This window comes from Zosterops lateralis (assembly GCF_965231275.1).
Source record: "Zosterops lateralis genome assembly, chromosome: 3".
NCBI classification, from domain to species: domain Eukaryota; kingdom Metazoa; phylum Chordata; class Aves; order Passeriformes; family Zosteropidae; genus Zosterops; species Zosterops lateralis.
Genome location: NC_139764.1, coordinates 34,879,849 through 34,897,905, shown reverse-complemented (window position 1 = coordinate 34,897,905; position 18,057 = coordinate 34,879,849). Strand labels below are relative to the sequence as shown.

The 18,057-nt window shown below is 36.3% G+C and overlaps 1 protein-coding gene across 3 annotated transcripts in view; it reads right to left on the bottom strand.

Annotated features, from left to right (window-relative positions):
- CRIM1 (cysteine rich transmembrane BMP regulator 1) overlaps positions 1-18,057 on the bottom strand; it is a 168,882-nt gene that overhangs the window by 68,996 nt on the left and 81,829 nt on the right. For all 3 annotated transcript variants that reach the window (XM_083857559.1, XM_083857561.1, XM_083857560.1), the window contains one exon: positions 11,498-11,618. In XM_083857559.1, the coding sequence (XP_083713685.1) occupies positions 11,498-11,618 (121 nt within the window). The remainder of the gene's footprint in view (positions 1-11,497; positions 11,619-18,057) is intronic.

Below are 18,057 nucleotides of genomic sequence, written 5' to 3'. Positions count from 1 at the left end.
GGTCCTGTGAAATCAGGAATTTTCAGAAGAGCATTATCAGAGCTTGACAGTGGCAAAGAAAAGTTTAACAGCAAAACCCCAGCTACCACCAAGCACATGATAGAAGTGATGATGATACAGCAAAATTAAATATTGACATAGAAATCTCATGGAATTATTGAAGAATTATCTCCATGCTATTCACACCTGAATCCACAATGTGAGTTAAGCAGGCAGGACAAAGCCACAGCCCGCACTGCAATCAAAGCCAAAGCCATTGGGACACCATCATACAAGAATTTCAACTAGAATCTTCCTACATCTTCAGTCAGAGACTGGAGAGTGTTTGCTCACAATTTCAGTATCACTATTTCATGCATTTTTTGTTTTAAAGATAGTATTCAGAAAATCAGTAATGACAACATTCATTTTTTCATGGAAATCTTTCAGTATTTTATTTCAAAGATCAATAATAAACCTCTAAAGAGAGATGACAGAAAAATTGTGGAAGCTGCATATAACACTTACTATGAGACTGTTCACAAATGCTCAAAAGTTTTTATATCATTGCTATGTAAATAGACTCATATGGAAGTTCTTCCTATTTTAATTTTTCAGGGGTTTACTCATTAGAAATCAAAGTTAGTGTGCTCCCAAGTAAGAATTCCTTTTTAAAATCTGGATATTGTTAGAGACATCGAACATAACAGTGAATTTTTCCATGAGTATAGTAATCTTTGTACATAGGGGGCTTTCAAATATTACAGAAGCCAACTATCTAGCTTTTAATTAAAGATACCATGAAAGGGAACTTTTTTTGGTGCATCTTTTGCATATTATTAGCATTAAGAAATTGCAAACAGATGCTAAGCAAGGGAAGTTGTCATAAAAATCAGCATTCACATCAAATAGACTCTAATGCTGATACGGATCTAAAGAGTCCATTTGACTAAAGAACTTCATTTCATCCTTTGACTAATATTAAATCAGTTCCTCTGTTTCCCTGAGGGCCAAGACAGAAGAAGAGGGTAGTCACAAAAGAGTGATGCCAGAAACACAGTAGGCATATAACCAATGGCCAAAATGCACTGACTTTTCAAGTGTGCTGATTTTTTTCAAGTACACAAATATATGTATAAACCCTTTTGATTTCATCAGTATAGGAAATAAAATACAACATAAACTAGTTCGACCTTGTATTTTTCTCACATTTTGGATACCAGCAGATTACTTTTTCTGTTGATGGCCTCTATGGTTTTTACCACTGTGTTCCAGTTACTCTTTTTTTAGATTCACCAACTTCACCTTCATAACAAACATTTCAAATCTAAAAATAAGGTACCAGTTAAGATGTCACACAAATGTCAGTTTTCTGATATTATGAAAAGCTATTTCTTTTTTTATTCAACCACTGTTTAATGAGGAATTATAAATATCTGACCCTCTTACAAATAAAGCACAATTCCTGAGCACATCTTGTCAAAAATCACTTACAGATAATTGCTTTATAAATAATGAATAAACTTCCATATTCCTATAACTCCAAACTTTCTTGCTCCTGGATGATACATCTCCCTACAACTAAGTCATCAGAGATGGTTTTGCCATAAGAAAAAAAAAATCCTGGAAACCAACAAAAAAGCAAAATCCCCCACATACCTCCCCAAAATTCATTTTTGTTTAATTTCTTTGACTGTTTAGTTTCATGACCAGTTTTTCCTCTTTGCAAGAAAAGACCCAAAACCCTAATAATTATTTCGCATTTAGTTTTTCCATGCCATTCATGGAAACGCTTTCTCAAATCCCTGAAGGCAATTCTGTACAAGTTTAGGAAAGGTAAGAAAAAATGGATTAGGTTGAAAAGGAACCTTTAAAGGTCGTCTGGTTCACTCCCACCCCACGCAATGATCAGGGACATCTTCAACTACATCACGTTGCTCAGTCCCATTCAACCTGACCTTGAATAAAAACAAAGACCAAAATTTGCTCCAAAATCTAAGTGGTTTGAGACCAAACAACTCCACTCAACTAATTTCTGTGTAGTAGAAACCATGCATGCAAGAACTTTAACATTTCTGTACAAACCAGATTGTAATTCACCAATGACGTTTCAAAAAACCGCACTGAGAAACTTATTTTCATTTTAAAATGGTCCACTTCAGTTCCACTTTTCAATTATTCAATAATTTGAGAAGGAAGAAAGAAGCAGAATTTGTGACTGCTGAATTCTGACACAATGTTTCCTACTGTTTCCTAGAGGAAACACAACTTCACACTCTTCATATAACCTCTGTAATGCTGATATTATCATCTGTCCCAAGTACCATTGGAAACTGCTGGGGAATTCTCATATCTACTTCCCTTTTAAAATGCAAGCATCCAAATTATATTTCTATTGTTTTATTATGTACATAGGTCTCCCTAGACATCTGTGCACCTGCAAGTCTGAAGACAACAGTCAGACATTATTGATCTTTGTGATGCAAACAGATATTTGCCTGTTCAAGTCAGAAATCATTCTCAGCTAAATCACTTGCTCAATTTCCAAACAAGCTAACAGCTGATTAAGTAGAACAAATGAAACAAAACACAGTGGGAAGTCTCAGGAGAAAGACGAAAAACAATACTCAGTGTGATCAGGGCACACACTAATTGTTAGACTGACAATTGAAAACAAAAACTGAAACAGAAAGACGCATCTACCAGCTTATTAGAAGCTGAAAGAGTTGAAACACCAGCTTGCTTATAAAGAAGGGGAGCAAACCCAAATTCTATAGACACTACAACCTCATTCTAATTTCGAGCATAAAACACCACCTAAAAGTAGATTCGATTAGGAGTCACTTCAGTTTATTTGGCTTAAAATTTCTTTCCCAGTTTCACAGTGGAGGAGTAAATATACCATTAACTCAGCATGTGGTCAGATTAGAGTATTACAGATATTTTTCCATAAAAAGGAAACTGCTTGCATAGCTATCATTGATACTTCCTTCCCAAGTGCAAATGGGGTTTTTTGTTTTGCTCTTGGGAAATGTGCTTCTTCCTTTAGGTGGCATTGTCTTTCAGGTTTTCCAATTCAGTATTTCCTAGAAGTTGGTGAAAGACCATGGATGCACATTTTTAACAGATCATACAGGCACAAAATGCTAATCTTATAAAAACTGCAAGCAGGGACTCTGTATTTACAATGTCTTACAGCTTCTTCTACAAAAGATTTACATGCTATTCCTTCTGCAAATGTTCTCATGTTTCCTCTCCTTGTCTGAGGTCTCTGACACTCAGGAGTCAGCCATCGGGCTCCAGAAATGTCTCGTGTTTCAAGAGCTTCTGTTCAAGTTTTACTGAGATGGCTTTAAAGAAACAACCAACCAAACAACCAACATGTCATCTTTTTCTCATTTGTGTACTTCAGGAAAATATGGTTGCTGGCCAGAACAACCCACATGGTGAGGATCAATGCCAAGGCAGCAATAACTACCATCACATTGAGAACACATGGGAATTCCTAAGGCAGCTGTAGTAGGGAGGAAGGGTAATGCTTGAACTCTGAGTTCAGCAATTCATTACCTCTCCTGGAAGACATCAGGAGTAGACAGTCAGGAAACATGGGTCACCTATAAAGGTTACACACCATGCCCTGTTATATTTGTGTCTTGTGGACATTTAGTACAGTGCAGTCTGTAAGCAGGATTTAATATCTCAGCAGACCTGAATGAAGCAAAATGGTTTTCCTGGGAAAAATATTCACTATTTCCTAACTTCCGAGGATTTTAAAGACTAAAATGAAAATGCCTAAGCACCTATTTCCAGATATTACAAAACTTAAAAAAAAGTGCAGTGTTCTATTCATCAACCACTTCATTAAACAAAAGCCTGCTGCAAGCCTGGATTGAACATGGGATGGCTTCAGCTGTCATCAATGTAGAGCTTTCCTCCAATATAAACGTGCCTCTTCGATAAGAAAGTCTCCAATTCAACACCAAGTGTTACACCACCATGGTATTGATGCACTTGAGATGGCAAAGTGGTCTGCTGGAGTTAAAGCGCAGGAGAAACAACCTGAGCAAGTTGGCCAGGATTAGAAATCAGAGTTTTTAAGAAGCTGATGATAGAACTGAAGGCATAAAAAGCTTCTGCAGAGTCCTTAACACAGACCTTTGATCCAGCTACCCAGGTTACTCAGAAGCCAATCCCTGAATAGAAGTCTCAGGAAGATACAGGTCTTGCATCAATGACTAGTCTTACCAGTTCCAGCTCAACCTTCCTTTAACAAAAAATCCACAACCATTTTCTCCTGGATACAATTCTTGATGATGAGATGGGTGGAGGAGAAGAATCTAAAATTCTAGAACAAATACAAGGGAGACCTCTGTATCAGCAAGAGTTGCTTAAGAGAGGTGACTGGCACAGGGGAAAATGAAGAAAAAGTTACACTTGCTGGAAAATCACGACTGTCTCCTAAAGAGGTTTGAAGGAATCCAAGTGGTAAATGCTGTATGGAACACCAAAACCTTATCATAAAATAAAGGTCTTCCAGAGACAGAAAGACCTAAGAAAATCTAGACAAATGTGAGAATCACAAGGAATGACATAAGGAGATCTGAAACAGCCAAAAAGCTGAGAGGAAGGAACAGAACACACAATACCCTTCCTACTAAATGGTATATGTGCAAAGTTAATCAGGGACTCAGAAGTGCTCTCAAATACAATGCTAATATATTTGATAATAGCTTTAAAGAGAACTTAGAACAGTAAACTTCCCAGTTATTATTCTGGTGCTGACACAGAATAAAAAGAACTGTGGTGATTTTTGTGTTGCTGGCACTAGATTGCCTAGACACTGGTGTAACACGAAATACACAACACTGGCTGGTAGGTCTAATGCTGTGACAAGTTGTAGACACAACACAGGATACAAGTCCAAGTGCCATAAAGGCAGATAAAGTAAAAGCGATTGCTTACTGGACAAAGTCAGCTAGGACTATAAAAGATCATAGAATCATAGAACAGCTGCCATGTGTAGGGACAGCTTCTGCTAGACCGGGCTGATCAAAGCCCCATCCAAGCTGGCCTTGAACACTTCCCGTTTGTTCTCCAGGAAACTTGTTCCAGTGTTTTACCACCCTGATGGTGAAAAATTTCTTCCTAATATCTAATTTGAATTGACCCTCTTTTAGTTCAAAACCATTACCCCTTGCCCCATCACTACACTAATTCTACATAAATTTAAATGCTCTCTGAAGAGGTGTGATTTTTTGCATAATTATCTGCCACAGGACCCTTGTTTCAATTCACTTACATGAAAAGGCAACAATGTCTTTTAACATATCTACAGGTTTTCTGAAAAATTCAAGTGAAACTGCTAATGGTGAATTTCTCAAGTGGCATCTATGTTGTGCCTAAAACAGCACAAGTTTTTATTAGAAACGAAAGATTAAAAGTAACAAAATAGGTAATTTCTTCCTTTGGAATCAAACCCAATTCAGCAACAGTATATACAAATTTAAGAGACTGATTGCTAATTTTGATTGCTACTTAGCCTTAATGCCTTTAGAACTGCAAAATAATGCACACTCATGTTAAAAATATTTTAGCACAGGACAGATAAAAAAAGAGCATTCTCTTAAGAAGACTCTTAAAGTGAAGTACATTTTTGTAGATTTACTCTTCTTCCTATCATGTTATAAATTGAAAAGTAATTAAAATTCTAGTCTAGTTCTGTTCAAAGTTATATTCCATTGCTATCCAGATAAAGCCTAAATTAAACCTTATCTAAAAAACTACTACATCAAGATATTACTCATTTTAGTGAGCTGTATAAAAATAAAAGTATTTAAAAACTGGGGTGAAGAACTGGGTTGTTTCCTATGTAAATCTGTAATGCACCCTCTGACCTTCCAGTGGGGCTGAGTAGATGGTGAAAATATAAAACGAGGTTTTATCATCCAGAGACTTAACACTTGGATTTGCTGTCTAAGCACATTTCGCCTCTTTACCAGACTGCAAATCAAACAGTTGCCACTGTTTTGCCACTGAATTGCCATTCACAGCAGCCCCAGATTGAGACATTTTAGCCACATACAAGGAAAAAATGACATGGCAAAGACTGTTAAACAAGAAAAAAGGAATTCTATGACTAATTCATTCAGAAATTTTTTTCAGAGGTTTTCTTCTAAACAATACAAATATAATTCTACTCCTTCATGCTACTTGAGCCAACTGAGAGGCTTGCATTTGTAATGCCATTCAGCTATCTGTAACTAAGTGATAGTGAAATGGTCCAATTCAAATCATCTTCGTTTGCTCATCCATCAAGTCCAAGCCTTTTGAGCTCCAATCTTGCAAGACTATCTGTAAAAAGCTTTTAACCACTATTTTGGCATATGAAATTTATCTGCTCCTGTTATGCTCAACTTAGAATTGCGTTTTCTTCTCCTCATCCCACCACATCTTTCTTGAAATGGCTTTTTTTAAAGATACGACATAGGTAGAAAAAGTAATGGAAATTTTGATAGATAAACTTATATAAATCATTTCTGATTTTTTTCCAATCTAGAACATATTCAGCATTATGGTGTGTGCTTTTTTAAGAAGTATGTGAAACAAACTGATTAATGGGATTTAGTGAACATACTCCTGGATGCTTCTCTCCTCTCAGAAGAATACTGCAATGTCCTATATTATCAGCAAGATAGTGAAGCCAGCATACATATGCTGCAAGAATTCCTCTCAGGAGCTAAAGGACAATGATGCTGACTCATTGAGACTGAGTCACTCCCCAAATCTGAGGAAGTATGGGAAATGTCCTTCAATGTTAAGTGGTTTGGGGAGGGGGATACATTTCCATTTTATAAAGTAAACTCTGAGACAAAAATAAGTAAAGTCCTAGTTGGTTTTTCATTTGTTTGTTTTGTTTAATGCCAGAATCCAATTAAAAACAAACAAGCAAACCAACCTAGTGATGATGGAAGACAAAAATTGAAAACGAAGGCACTCTGATGATCAACTTCTAAAGGCAAGCTTAGTATCTCCAGAAGACAAAATGAGATTCCAGCAACTTTGGTTGCTTCTAGCTATAATTACATCCCTTAATCCTTAATTCAGTCCTCTATCAGTTTTCCTACTATTTTTCTCAGAACTGATAACAAGACAACCAGATTTAATTACTTGGGTTTTGTTCATTTTAATATTGGCACAGTGCTAACATTGCACTGTTTTCTATTGAGTTTTCTTGGTTATCTGCTTTTATTAAAAGACTGACCAGAAATAGCTGGGGGTGGGGGGAGGAGTGTGTATATGAAATATCTCTGAGAACAGAGCATTGAGTGATTCTTGAAATTACCAAATCTGTAACAGATGACAGCACAGAAGCAGGGGTATAAAACATTAGCAAGAAGCAGAGACCTAATAAAGACTAAACTTCCAAATAATTCTGACAACAGTCACAAGAAAAAAAGATAATACAAAAATATTTGGTGCAAAGCTATCCAAACAGGCCATGTACTATGTTGTAAAAATCTTATGAAATGTACAAAACTATGTGAGTAATAAAATATAAGCTGTTTATAATCACTCCCTGTTCCACTTTTCACAGATAAAGATTTTTACACCTAAAAATCAATTCCCAAACGAATCTGAAAACTTGAAGAACCTTCATTTAAGCAGGAAAAACTTGGAACATCTGAAGAGAATAGATTCTGTAAACTTGATCTTGATCACATTCAACTTTCTAATTGAAGACCACAAACTTACATTGAAAAAACCACAGCAATGTTTTCTGTTAGAGCTGTAATACATTTTTTGTTCAAAAACCTCCTTGGAGAAGTGAGCATCTTTACCAAGACCAGAGACAGACTGTTCTAAGCTTTTCTAACATAATAGCTGTTTTCCTGTTTTCCAAACATTCAGCTTTCTTAACATAATTGCTGGAAATTTAAGATACGTGTCTCATAACAGCCTGATGAAAGGTGAAGTAACTGGTATTTTGATGTTGATGCCAAATCAGTATGTTCTGTTCTGTCAGAACCACTGCATTAGAAATCAGTGCAACACTAAATGTAACCTCTGAGTGCAAGAACAAGAATTTATGGTATCAGATGTTTACCATTCTCACTTTTCCCCGGCATTGCTCAAGGAGTTTTCATTGTTATGAATACGCATTCAAGAGTTTGCTCACAAAAGAAATGCCAATTCATCATCAGATTTAAGGATCTCCATTTTCCTAGCACATTATGTACAAAAAACACACCAAGAACAGGACGTGAGGCAGAAGTCAATCTGCTCCTACTGTATATGACAATATCAACTACTTGTTAACCAGCTCAGTGACACATCATCTGTCCTTAACCAGGGCACCTTCCTTTGTTTTTTGGTTCTGCTTGTTTTACGCTTTTATTTCAGTGGAAGTATATGAAAAAGATGACCATAACTTCTTCAAAGAGTTCATAGTCTTAAAACCACAATCTCATCTAGTCTAAATGATTGTCTCAATCTTATAGAACAACGTCTCTGCTTTTAATAAATTATTCTCAAATATACAATAAAAAATTACAGTGCCGCTTCTTTTGAACTTAATTCTAACAATGAAAAAGATGTGATATGCAATTAGGTGATTCTAAACTGAATCTCAGAAAAGGGAATGTTGATATTTCACCATTCTTAATATTTTATTATGAAATTTTGAGATTATGGAAAACCATCCCGCTTTCCTATTGTAGACTCATTCATCCATAAATCTGCACTTTTTTTCTACAATTTTGACATGCAAGTCTCACAGAGACCCTTCAAACATGAACGGTGTCTCCTCAAATCTGAGGAAACACTGAACCTGAAGTCAACTGGCTCAATTTTCATGTTCCAAGAAACTGCTATTTTGTTTCCCTTTTAGTTTTCTCTTTTTTATACATGCACTTCTCTTTCCTCTAATATTTTTAAAGCTTTCTTTACTCTTATTCCCTTGCCTGTGTTCCTTTATTCCCGCCTTCAAATAAAATCTTTACTTAGAGCACATGAATGATGAGTATGGCACTGTCTTCGTTAAGAAGCCCAGTGGTATATGAAAATCAAAGTAATTAAATATATTTCTAGCAGGTACACAACATATAAAGCATCTACATGATCACACTGCTGCCAGATTCAGTTTTTCTTCTTTCCTTCTCACCCACTCCATTTGAAAGTGTAGTATTGCCTTCAGCTGATTGAAGGCAATCCAAATAGGAACCCACATAATAACAACACACAGCAACGTAGACTGAGCCATGAAATTAAAAAATAATGGAGGACTACAAGACACCTACAATTGTTTCTACCTCCCTGCAGACATACTAGGTTATGCTAATTGTGGAGGTATTTTGTGGTTTTATACATCAAGGAGGGCAGAGGTATTAACACAAAACCCCCTTCGATCGTAAGACCAGATTCTAAGACTCCAGGAGCTAAGTACTCATCTGTCCTAGCTCTGATCTCTTGTTAAACCCTGATCCCAGGAATGCACAACAACTGATTTCAAAGAAGTCTCAGGAATTCACAATTATCTAGTAATTCACACGCTATAAGCTTGCTTGGACAATTGGGACCTTTGTGCAAAGGAGAAGAGAATACTTGTTTTATCACTGACTTGCCATACACACAGACAAGGACACTTCAGACATCAGTTAGTGCTTAGCAAACCAACTTTATTTTTAAACATTCTCAACAAAATAAAATTATTCTTTCAAGAACATGCTTGCTCTAGGTGTTTTATTTAAAGTCAGTTCCCATGTGTGTACTAGAAAAAGAAGGTATTTCAAACTGGTAATTTATCTGAAGCAAATTAAGATATATTTTCTTGATATTTCCTGATAGAAGGAATATTGAAGTTATCACTGACAAAGAATAAAGTAGAGATTTTTCATTCCCTTCACCCAAGCACTAGAAAAATCAAACGAGCTATACTAGACTGCACAAAAATAGAACATAATTTTACTTTTGTGAAACCAAAATAATTTGGCTTATGTATCACTTTTTAATCCAACAAGTTGAAACAAATTTGGAAGTAAAAAAGTACCATTAATCTTCCTGATGTATCAATGTTACTAAGTGTTAACCTAAACTCTAAATTTATGAAATATTAATCTGTGACTGCTTCTTTTACTTTATAATCTATCTTTCTGAATACAGTCCTTAGCAGCATTTTATTCTAGTTGTCTTGGAAATGCTGAGCTATATTAGCAACAATGGCAATATGATAACTGTATAAAATCTGCAGACTCCTGCACAGTCCCAGTTAGCCATGTCAGCTCTAAACTAATACATGATTGCAGGTCCTAGGAAGTTTACAGAAAATATGTCAAAGAATAAAGGGAGGATACTAGAAACCATACCATGGTCTGCTACACAAAACTCTGAATTAAATAACATTTGTAGCATTCACTAAGTAAGCATAATAAGAATAAGACTAATATTAGTACTCTATTCGATTAGTATTCTATTCTACAATTACAAATGAAACCTGTCAGGTTTAGAAATATATTTTCAAATTTTAAGAGGTAGGATTAGTGCAGTAAATTATTTTCCATATCTCTTTTTCTGCCTTAATTTTAATAAAGGTCTTTGATGCAATAAGAGACTCTCATATGTCACAGAAACAACAGTTTTAAAGAAAATGCCACAGTAAATGGGCACCCAAAGGGTACTCAAAAGAGAACAACCTTGATTATACAATCTTTGTTGTCATCTACTATCTGAATTCTTTGCAACTTTTTTACTACTTTATACAAGAGGCTGAGAATATGACAATATTATATGGCTGCAAAACCTTCCACTAAGTAAGCTTACTAGCTACATCTACAAGAAAAACTTTCTTTTTGGTGTAAAATCTTTTCATTTATGTTAATTTTTTCTTGAATATGTATTTATTTGGCATATTCATGAATTGGGGTTTGGGAAATTTGTTGTAAAAACACAAACTCAAATAGTGGTGCATAATTGTGGAACAAAACCAACTCTAAAACTTTTTTCTAATCACAGTAAGTTATACTTGAACAACAACAGAAGGAAAATGTAAGCAAGACCTTGAAATTTCTGTTCCCCTACAGTTCTGGATCACTTTTTACAGTGATTTTCCACTTACAAAATATTAGATTTTTTTTTCTCCTTCAACTAGATGAGATTTTTACTAGCATGTCTTCTGTCATCTTCATCACTTAACTCCCTACCATCAAACACCTTGAAAAGTTAACTTTTGCAAAATTAATTGAATTAATTAAAAATCAATCTAGAGATACAAACTCCTCAAATAATTTAAGCAGAAACCAATTTCACTCACACCTGTACCATAACAACTTCTTTTCTGCTTTGAAAATACAAGAGTCTGGATTTCCATCAGACTGATACAACCTACTTCAGTCTGCTTTTAGCTTCAGTAGCTTTTATTCAGTATCAAGATTTATTGTCACAAAAGTAGGCATTATTATCTGATATTTACAATACTTGAATTGTGGAGAAGGAGTTAAAAGTACCGAGCCATTGAGACACCAACCTTGTGGGCAGGGTGCAGCAGCCATCGGCCGTCAGCCTGACTTGGGTTTCATAGCTATCCAGGGGGCAAACAACTTGCTGAACAGGAGGGCATTCCACTGTGCTGCAATCCACACTGAACACTAGGGAGGAAGGGAAGAAGAACATTTCTTTTACTCATGCTTTAGAGAGCTTTCTGCAAATTACTTCCTCATAAGCAACCACTTATGCATCCACCTTTTAAGTCATAAAAATTATCCAGTGAATGTGTGCCTGCTAGGTAACATACACAAAAAGCCTCCCTTTCTCTTTAAGATTCACTTTTTAAAATTATTAGGGAGCAACTGAACTGGTATTAGTTAATAAAAAAACTTACAGAAGTTTGACAGGCAACTTTACACAATCATCACAGTTGTGAATATAGAAGTACCCTAGTTATGAAGAATATGGATCACCCATAGCTTTTAAAACGGTAAACAAATCATTGTTTAATTTTTAACTAATTAAAGTCTGTCTAAACAGCAAAACACTTGGGTTATAGGAAAAAAATACATTATAGATATATGCATGTGTAAAGTACATTTTTAAAGACTATTTTAGACTATTTTATTAGATTGTCTTATTTGTGTATTTATATATGGCAAAAATTAAATGCAAATTAACAAATCTTTCTGCATTAGTGAGATGAAGAATTCTACTTAACAAGACTGACCGACAGTTTTTAGAGAGCAACAAATGTCTAGAAATGCTAAAGAAAAAAACCCCACAACCTCAAACCAGACTAAATATATATATATTTAATGTTCCAAGTCATACTCAGGAAAGCTGAAACACATCCTTCTCTTACTTGGTACTAAATCTTCCATGTAACAAATACTACCATCTCAGGTAATATGTATCTGCTATACCTTTTCATAATTATACTAAAAAAGTGCAGAATAAAACATAGTTCCTTCTTTAAGCAATGAGCTACTTTCTGACTGAGCAAGCAGGATGAACAGAATGTTACCAGACTGCAAATTATGCAGTATGATAACCCTGATTACTGATTAAATTTCACTGCAATATTGACACTATCACAGCAGCTTACTGAACTGCTAAAACAGCTTGACAATGCTACCCACATTTCTTGCAAGAACTTATTATCTTCAAAGGGCCATTTTTTCTCTTCCTGTCCTACATTTTTCAAGCTTGATCCTCAGTGGTACATAGCAATAACTGACTCTGTCATCATGAGACATCAGTCTCAGAATTACCTGCTTTGCACATCTTCATTGCAGTGGTTATAGAGTGATAGTACATGGCTCACTAATACTGAAAAGCAGCCCAGTCTGTCATTTTTAATCAAGTACAAACTTAAAATTATCATGAACAACCCCTAAGTTAAGACTACTCAAATAGAACTTTTTCTCTTTATGACTACATTATTAGATTAATCATAAAACAGCTGAGGTAGGATAGGACCTCTTAGAGGTTCCCAAGCCAGCCCATGTAGATCTGGCTGCCCAAGATTATATCCAGGTGGCTTTTCAGTATCTCCATGGATGGGGACTCCACTACATCTCTGGGAAAACTGTGTCAGTGTCCAGTCACCCTCGTTGTGAAAAAGTGTTTCCTGATGTTCACAGAGAACCTCCTGTGTTTCTATTTGTGCCTCTTGCCTCTCTGGTCCTGGTCCTGGGCATCACTGAAAAGAACTTGGCTATGTTTTTACACCCTCTTCAGATATTCATACACATTCATGAGATCTTCCCTGAGCCTTCTCTTCTCCAGGTGGAACAGACCCATCTCTCTCATAATTTTCTCACAGGAGAGAGATGAAAACAGATAAGAAATGAAGAATATTTGAAAAAGGAAAAAAAGTTGCTATTTTCTTTCAGATTTAAACAGGTTTCTCAAACTGGAAAAAGCACTGACACAAACTTAAGAGATAAGCTGAAAATATTCTGAGGTTACAGAACAGCCTGAAATTGGATTCTTCGTTTCTTTAAAAGGTATCTCCCAGATTGGCTCCACTACTGTCCTGAAAAATAAGACTGCAAACATTTGCCACTGACTGTTTAGTTTTCTTTTCACATCCTACTGTGACTCCAATAAGTAACACGTGTACATTTCATGAACAGTTTATTATAAACTGTTATTATATATCTTATTCTAAACTAGTTTTTTTGCATATCATAGAAACTTTAAGCTTTAAATACTTAAAGCTTTCAATACTTACATCTGTGTCTCCAAGAACAATGTCCTATCAGTGAAGATTCACCCAATCACTTACAAGTCTTTGAGAATTTTCTCATGTACTGAATTTGTATATAGAAGCACCTGAGAGTGACCACTTTTCCACAAGAATGTAGCAGAAACCCTGCCATGGTTGCAGGGCCTGTAGTAATATACCTGCACTAATGTACTACCTCCTTTGTAGACTACAAAACCAAAGGCTTTGAAACCACTAATGAAACCAAGTGAAAAAAGACTTTGTAGTAGAGTAAGTTAACAAAGTATATTAAGTATGTTAAATTCCACCTTTACATATTTCAATTAATAAAATGTCTGGCTTTTCAACTAAAACAATATACAGTTTAGGGCAAAACCTAAATAAATACCTATGCATCTAATGGTGAAGGAGCAAGTCAGTATTTGCATTTCTGATGAAACAGTGGCTCAGCACAGGCTAATGTTTCAGAAGTTGCAAATTTCTGATGGTTCAGTACAAGGATACAAAATCTGCTTTTACAGCATGAAAATATCAAATGACATCATCTGCTTTCAGTTCAGATGCATTTCAACTGGTTCCTCATGAACAATGCAACACAACAAAACTACATGTGATAATGGCAGCCACATTGTCTGCTGTGGGAGAAGTAGAAAGGAAATATCTCTCCACAACAAAGGATAATTCCTTTTTACATTCCATGGCACTTCAGAACATGTTACATACAACCATAGCATTCCTGGACCTTCAATGCAGCTGTATCATTGCCTGAACCACTTTCCTAACTGCCCTATCCCAGGTATTTCCCAATGTGGATCTCCATATTTGCTGATTTTTCCCCCTCCTTCACCTTCACTGTCAACTAAAAAGCCAGCTCATTTCTCCAGCTCCATTAGAAATGCATCTGTAATTCTTCCTCACTCATTTTGTCCAATCCTTTCCCATTCTTATCTCAAGTTCTGTCAACACAAGCCTTTAACAAATCATCCAATAAAACAATGTAAGTACTATTCTGTAAGTAACAGAGGATAAAGAAAAACGTTACAGAATTCTATTTCTCTGAGCTGTGTATAAAAACTTGATTTTGCTGAGCACTGTCCTTAGTGCAAGATTGTATGAGCTACAGACCTGATTTTCAATGCTGAAGCTGTATCAGGGTGGAGCACAAGCTACTTCCCTGTGCCTCATTACACACTACCTACTAAATTATGCTGCTGATCTCAGACTTTCCATCTAGCCCTGTCTGCATAGAATTCCCCAAAGAAGTAAGGCAAACAATAACATTTTCTTTACAATTGTGTTTAAACCAATATTTGGAACAGGAAAAAAAAGAGCAATTTTCAGGCCATGCTGCAGATAAGTGAATGAAAGCTCTGCCAAAAAGACTTCTGAAAAAAAAATGACAAATGAGTGGTCTTTTCAACACAGGTTATGTCTACCATGACAGACATTTCCCAACACTTACCCAAAGATGTTAGAAACTAAAAGATGACACCCTCCTTTGCACCATATACAACAACAAAAATTATCAAAAAAGGCACAAAAAACATCTGTTGGACAACTGCCAAAGTAAACTATCTAGCTTGTGATATTCAGAAGTGACAGCTACAGTTCCCATCAACACTTGAGCAAAATAAATTTTAATTTAGATTTTAACTCAAACTCTTTAAATAAACAAACATGATTTTAAAAGCATCCTTGTTCATAGTGGTTTAGCACATACACTCACACAAATCTTGGGTTATTTTTATTTTTGCTATTAACACATTATGCAGTTCTATTTGAGATTGCTCATTCAAACTATCTTTAAGAAAAAAAAATCTTGAAAATACATTTTGAGAAATGTAATCCCCAGCTTAAAACTAAATTCAATGCACATAGACTGAACTCCCTACTTGTGAATGGACAGTTATACACATCTTGTAGGAATAAAAAAGGTTGCTAATGGAACCAAACTAGGGTTATCTCATCTCTGAACTCTGCAACCACAGTAAAACAATGAGCATGACACACTTGTTCTTGTTGCAGCAGCCTCCTTGTTAGAGGGTGGAAATGAGCTGAGACACAGACTTCTTGTTTATCACAGCATGAACAGGGTCCTGGTTTATTCCTCTTTACAGCTCAACCATCCTGACTCCAACCATTCACTGACTCTGGCTGCAGCAAGCTCCTGCTGGAGGTTTCCCTTACAGCCTTTAACTGCTGGTATTAGTATTATTTCCTGCTAAACTGGGATTGCAGGTATTAGTTTGCAGACTCTGAATGCAGCTGTTACCCAACTAGACTGTGACTGCAGGTTCCAACAACAGGCTCTAACTGCAGACCAAGACTGACCTCACAGCAGGTGATTCTCTCTCCCCAGGAGCCTTCTTCCTCACGGTTTTCCATAATGAATCCCTCACCAGCTAACCCCACTCCCTTTTATCACTGGCATCTTTATTGGCTATAGCTGTGACTCATCAGGGGCAATTCTTGATTGGGTAATTAACACAGCTGTTACTTATCAGCAACAAGGTCACCTGTATTCCCTTCTGTATAGTTCTCAGTAGGTGCCACAACTGTGATGAGATGCTTGGTGGAGCAACAGGTAAGAACATTTAAAGCAAATTAATCTGGAGGTTAATAGACATGTATGACTAAGCTACTAAGTTTCTTCAGTATTCATTTTAACTGAGTATCAATGCCTTCAATTGTATTCCTAAAGTAAAATGGGCAGAAGAGGAAGTGGATCTCAAGATGAAATATATAATTTTTATTCTAGCATTTAGTGTTGAGGAAACGCTTTCTATTTTCCTTTCACTAACTCCACTGCCAGTCACAGCACTTGAACATACATATTTCTCAGCCAAAGGCTCCCAACTCAAAAGCCGGAGTAAACTAGGGAGAAGTGATATTTTTTTAAGGAAGAAAAATAAACACAATTTATGCTTTAATTGCACAAGCACTTTATCTTGGCATAAAGCAGCACTGCTGTCATAGGAAGTGGTCCTCCCAGTTTTATTTCCACTAGAAAGCCCTTGCTGTTGCAAAATCCCTGTTGAGGCTGGTTAAGCAGACATGGAGGTGCGTGAAGAGTGCTTTGGAAACATTACTCACAGGACTGAAGTTTTTAAGTCTGTGGCAAATAATGGAAAAATATATTTCTCTGTTCAATGTGGTAAGTCCATAGACCTGCTGACAAGTTTACTTGCTGTAAAACTGATGACATCAGCCCCACAAGAGTCTCTGCATGAACACCAGCCTCCAAGGCTTTACTCTGCCCTTTACCCATATTTTTCTAGCAGCATGGCATTTCAGTAATAATTCATGTAGTTCACTTTCTCTGTAACTCTTGCCTACAATTCTTCAGGATACCAAGTCAGACTCCAAAGATGCAGGGTTTATTACCAGGTGTGCTGGTTTTGCATTGATTTACAATCAGTGAGGAGAGAAGCCACCCACAGAAGCGATTTTTCTAAGAAAAGCTGTGACAAAACCAATCTGTGCCTAGTTTTGAATATTGACCTGTTGTTAAAGCACTAGAAAGCTGGACACGCCTCTGTGAACACACGTGAAGAATTTCAGCCTAAAACTAGGCATCTTCTCATTCTCTTCTCATCTAAGACTTGACTCCTCCTTCCCTGACCTTGATGTCTTCATATTGTCTCTCTACATGTTTTCACTCTGTTCTTTTCTCTCTTCTGAAATTCTTTTGTAAGGCCATAGTGATGGACTGTAATATGCTAGAATATCCCTATGTCTTGGAAGACATGTATGGGCAGATGAAGAGTGTTCAAAATGCAGATATGAGCAGAAGTATTTGTTCTAAAGAAAATAAATGTTGAAGTAGCTGTGATCTTATGAAAAGTTTGAACAGAGAGAGAGAGAGATGAGATGAAGACCTGCTCCCAGGAACAGAAGAAGATGACTTCTGTTCCCAGAGATAAAAATTATCTCAGAGAGAGATGAAGAGAAGCTTTGCTTTTGAACCGCTCATCTTTAAAACGGTAACCCATGAGTTTACATGGCCCAAAATGCAGCTGTGGGAAGGCTGCATGAAATGGGAGGGACTTCATGAATGTAGATTCCTGGGCAGCTGACATTTGTGATAATTGAAGCCAAAAGATAACTGTTTTTCTTGTGGAGAAGTTTCCACAGCATGGAAAAAGAGACTTTCCCTCTAAAAGAACTGGTGAAAGGCTATTTTTAGAGGTGGTAAACTGACCTAAGTTCTGAGTTTTGTCTGGGCACACTGTCAGTGAGAAGGAAAAGGAGCTCGTGGGGGAGAGGAAAAGTGTTTTGAAGGTTTTATCCTGGTTGTTCTTCTTTTTTCTTTCTCCTTATAGTTTTGGTAATAAAGCTTTCTTTATACCTTTTAAAGTCTGAGCCTG